This window comes from Nematolebias whitei, chromosome 19 (genome assembly GCF_014905685.2).
Source record: "Nematolebias whitei isolate Nwh7 chromosome 19, NemWhi1, whole genome shotgun sequence".
In the NCBI taxonomy this organism is placed as follows: Eukaryota; Metazoa; Chordata; class Actinopteri; order Cyprinodontiformes; family Rivulidae; genus Nematolebias; species Nematolebias whitei.
In genome coordinates, this window is record NC_056516.1 from 6,414,687 (window position 1) to 6,419,653 (window position 4,967).

The 4,967-nt window shown below is 42.5% G+C and overlaps 1 protein-coding gene across 1 annotated transcript in view; it reads right to left on the reverse strand.

The window, feature by feature from the left end:
* abcf1 (ATP-binding cassette, sub-family F (GCN20), member 1) overlaps nt 1-4,967 on the reverse strand; it is a 112,522-nt gene that overhangs the window by 73,057 nt on the left and 34,498 nt on the right. Inside the window, exons 5-6 of the mRNA XM_037693217.1 lie at nt 2,233-2,318; nt 2,003-2,142 (exon numbers count right to left, since the gene is read on the reverse strand). Coding sequence (XP_037549145.1) covers nt 2,003-2,142; nt 2,233-2,318 — 226 coding nt within the window. The remainder of the gene's footprint in view (nt 1-2,002; nt 2,143-2,232; nt 2,319-4,967) is intronic.

Here is a 4,967-nt window from a genome sequence, read left to right on the forward strand (position 1 = left end):
GCATACATACATACACACAACTTCAAAATAACATAAATTCTCAACCTGTACTGAAAACGGTTTCACAGCGTCACCAGCTGTTGAGAGGTGGTGACGTCAATTTGAACCCCGCCCACTGGAACCGGTACTGAAAGCATAATGGAAACACAACCTGTACCGTACCGAGTAGAGTAGAGCCATGCTGTACTGGTCCGTACCGATACTAATGGAAAAGGGGCATTGCAGTCTTCCTTGAGTCTTCATTGAGTCTTCTTCTTTGAAGTCTTCCCCGGAGTCTTCCACTTCTGAGTGGAATTTCTGACTGGAGTCTTACTGAGAGTTCCTAAGGAACTTTCAGATTTAATCAATAGCTGATGGATCTGACCGTGAGACGAGGGTCCGTCCATCCCAGCGGAGTCACAGCGCCTCGCTGTGAACTCACCCGGGCGTAACGCCCTACAACTTCGAAGGAAGCTTGTTCTGTTGAACGGAGTAAACCACACGACTTCTGACGATGACCAGCCGCCCTGACCGGAGACGCTGTAAAGGTAGCGTGCAAAGGGACTTCTATACTAAAGCTGATCCATCCACTGCGAAGGTAAAGAGACGTCATGAGTTGTCGCGCACTAAGTGGACCGGGGGTTTGAGCTGTTGTTGAAAGAAGAGTGCTAATTCTGGTCAACAAACATACATCTTCCTTCATCCATCTTCCTTTTAAATCTATTTCTTCTCTTAAACTTTTTTATTAGCTAGTAATCTAGATGCCTTCAGAGGTGAATCAGCCTCAATCAGTAATGTTCTGTTGTCTTGTTATTAAAGCGTGCCAAGTTTTTATTACTCAGAAACAGATCAGCAAATCAATGTGTACATGTTTTGATGTTAAATTTTGATTGTTAAATAAATGGCTGCATTTATTCTGATGGGTCAAAGATAAAATGGCGTCTCATGTCACTGATTAAACAATACACTCACAGTTATCTCGGTCACATGGCAGAAATTTAACTTGAAAAAGAAAGAATCCGTTGTTATTAAACAATTAATATTCTTTGTGCTTGAACTAGCTTTAAGAATAATTAATTAGTAGTGTGTCTACAGCAAAGCTGTCCCTAAATCACTACAAATAATAATAATAATAAATTTTATTTCAGGGCGCCTTTCAAAAACCCAAGGTCACCTTACAAAAACAATTAAAATCAGCAATTAATAAAAACTGAATCAACAAATAATTAAAACAAGTCACGATAAAACAACACTTAAAACAAAGTTAAAACAAAGTTAAAGAGAATATGCCTGTTTAAACAGGTGTTTTCAGTTGTGATTTAACAGAGGGAAGAGAGTCTGTGTTCCTGATGACAGGAGGGAGGGAGTTCCAGAGCTGAGGAGCACAGTGACTGAAGGCTCTGTTCCCCATGGTGACGAGACGGGCAGAAGGAACAATAAAATGAGTGGCAGATGAGGATCTGAGGGAATGGGAAGCAGTGGAGATGTGAAGCAGATCACACAGGTAAGAAGGGGCAAGGTTATGGATGCACTTGAACGTGAGAGTTAAGATTTTAAAATTTATTCTAGCTTCTATGGGCAACCAGTGAAGCTGCTGCAGAACCGGGGTGATGTGTTCTCTGAATGGAGTACAAGTTATGACCCGAGCTGCAGAGTTCTGGAGGAGTTTGAGTTTATGGAGAGTCTTATTCAGGAGACCAAAAAGAAGAGTTGCAATAATCAATCTTGGAGGTGATAAGGCTATGGACAAGGATGGCAGCAGCATGAGGAGTAAGAAAGGAAGAATTAAAGAATTTAATTAATGATGATTTTTAGGTGTGCTCCTTGATGATTAGCGTTATTTTTAGAACATGCTCCACGGGCGACTCACGCAGTCCCTGCGGGCGACCAGGTGCCCACTGGAACCGTGTTGGTGACCCCTGGGTTAGATGGACCAAGACCACAGAGACGGACCTGAAGAGACTGATAACGATGAAGATCCAAGAAGGATGAATATGTGTGCAGGACACTCCAAAGCGTTTACCTTGTCTAGTCTCTCCAACACAGCATCCTCTCCTTTCTCCAGACGAGCCTGAAGCTGTTTCTCTTCCTCCAACAGTTTCAGGCGGCGGGTGTCGGCCTTTAGGACAGCCTGTACTGCTGGAGTGTCATCGGCCACCACCTCTAAAAGGAACAACAGGAACAGGAGTGAAGCCTTTGGGCTGTAACACAGTGAGATGATGGAGGGAGGACACATCGGGACAGGCCACTCACCTTGTTCACACAGCAACACATCAATATTGGGGGGGATACTGAGAGCTCTGTTGGCTATGTGTTTTAATAATGTGGTCTTTCCTTTGCTGAGAGAGACAAGGACAGAAGATTACTGTTACTGAAGAAATCAAGCATGGTGTTCACCCATCTTACAATATGATTTGACATAAAGACAAGCGCCAAGCCGAGGTCCCTACTTAGGAAGCTACCCCCGCGACCCGACCCCAGATAAGCGGAAGAAAATGGATGGATGGATGGACGGTCAGATCTACTTATTTAAAGCAATCAAATGGCCACATAGTGAAAATAAATTTTCTTTAAGACATATCATTTAGAAATATATAGCGATACAAACATGCAGAATGTATACAATAAACATAGATCTAGTTTTGCAAAAGACGTCTAAATATCACCAGAAGGGTTAGTAATTATGCTATTCTTGATGAACTGGGGAGAGTCCCCCAGTATATGTTATATAAAGAGATTTGTTTCCACTGGTTGAAACTTATCAATATATTTTTCTAGATATCCATGTTCGTGCTGCTGTTCTACGTAATGTTTTTATGCTACTAGTGCTTAGTGTATATTTAGTTGATGTTTTTCTTAGTTCATATCTTAGATCTTATTACTGTTTTTCTTTTACATTTTATTGTTGGATGTAACTGAGACCCTGTGTACATAATTTCGTTCCACCACATGTACCACATGAGGTACGAATGACAAATAAAGAACCATGAATTCTTGAATCTTTTTAGAGTTAGACGTCATTGGCAAAAAGACATGGGAGGTCAAGTTAAAACTCTACTACACACTTCCTTTTATTACCATACCACTTTATTTATAGAGCACTTAAAACAGCGACAAGGCCAACCAAAGTGCTGTACAGACAAAACAACAGGTAACACACAAAGCAAAATACAAAATGAGGTAAATCAGAATATAGACATAAAAACGATGCAGATAATGACGACAAACCAGTGTGGAGCATACAGGATCAAAACACAGATCATCTGGTGTTGAAAGCTACTGAATAGTAGTGAGTTTTTAAACGGGACTTGAAAACCGAGAGGGAGGGGGCCTGTCTGACAAGCAGAGGTAACTCGTTCCAGAGTCTTGGTCCTGCTACAGAGAAGGCCCCGTCACCTCTGCGCTTAAGACGAGTTCCTGGAACTGTGAGGAGCAACTGGTCCGCTGACCTCAGGGAATGTGGTGGGACATACGGCTGTAGCAGATCAGAGAGATGGGGGGGGGGGGGGGGGGACTGTTCAGTGATTTGTAGGTATACATCAGTATTTTGAACTGGATTCGAAAGTGAACCAGTAACCAGTGCAGTGAGGCCAAAACTGGTGTAGTGTGCTCTCTTTTGCCTGTAATGGTTAAAAATCTGGCTGCTGCATTCTGGACCAGTTGTAGTTGTGCAATGGAGGTTTGACTGATACCAAACAGGAGTGAATTGTAGTAATCAAGCCTAGATGTAATGAATGTATGTATTAATGTCTCCAGGTTCTTTTTGGACAATATGGGCTTCATCCTGATGCATGCTCAATAATAATAATATGGGCTTCAGTTTAGACTGCCGCCTCAGTTGGAAGAAACATGATTTAACAATCATGTTTACATGATTGTTAAGTTTCAGGGAAGGGTCCATTATCACTCCCAGATTAGTGACTCTTTGTTTTTCTGACAGGGTTAGAGCAGAGAGGTCGATGCAGTGGTTTGTGATCGTGTTGTTGGGAGGGAACAACATGACTTCAGACTTCTTTTCATTGAAACTTAAGAAGTTTAAAGCCATCCAGTCCCTGATGTCAGCCAGGCAGTCGAGCAGCAGTTGAATAGAGTATGTACCATTGTGTCTTAGGGGGAAGTAAATTTGACAGTCATCGGCATAGAAGTGGAAGGGCATGTTGTGTTTCCGGAAAATAGCACCAAGCGGCAGCAGGTATAAAGAGAATAGGAGGGGACCCAGGATGGACCCCTGCGGAACCCCCCATTTAAGCTCTGCCTATGCGGAACTAAAATCCTTGATGGAGACACAAAAGGATCTGTCAGCGAAATAGGATCTGAACCAATTCAGGGCTGACCCTGTGACGCCCACCCACTGCTCTAACCTAGCAATGAGGATCTCATGGTCGATGGTGTCGAAGGCGGCCGTGAGGTCCAACAGGACAAGCAGCACAGAATCACCAGTATCTGTGGATCTGAAGATGTCATTAAAGACCTTCAGCAGGGCAGTTTCAGTGCTGTGGAGAGGTTTAAAACCAGATTGGAATAGCTCTAAGATGGTGTGACCTTCCAGGAAGCACTTCAACTGGGACTCGACTATTTTCTCCAGTACTTTAGAAACAAATGGGAGTTTGAAGACAGGCCAGAAGTTGGACACGACTGAGGGGTCAAGGTTTGTTTTTTTCAGGAGAGGCTGGACAGCAGTGTAGTGAACTAGGCCTCCGACATCAATCTGTCTCTGAGGACCTTCAGGGGACAGGAACTGTTATTTAATTGATTTGAATCCAGAAATACAAATTATCTCAAGAGACTATTTAATTGTATCCTGAATTAATCAACTGAAAGAACACTCTTCTTTTTAATATTATAAATAACTATTTTACAATATCTTGATAATCAAAAGTGTGTTTAGTTCATACCATTTCTAAATGTTGAAGTAAACCACTCATTTAAATCAACTGTGAAACTGTAAGGATCCCACTGCCTGCAGCCTGCCTTGCTGATGGCCGCTG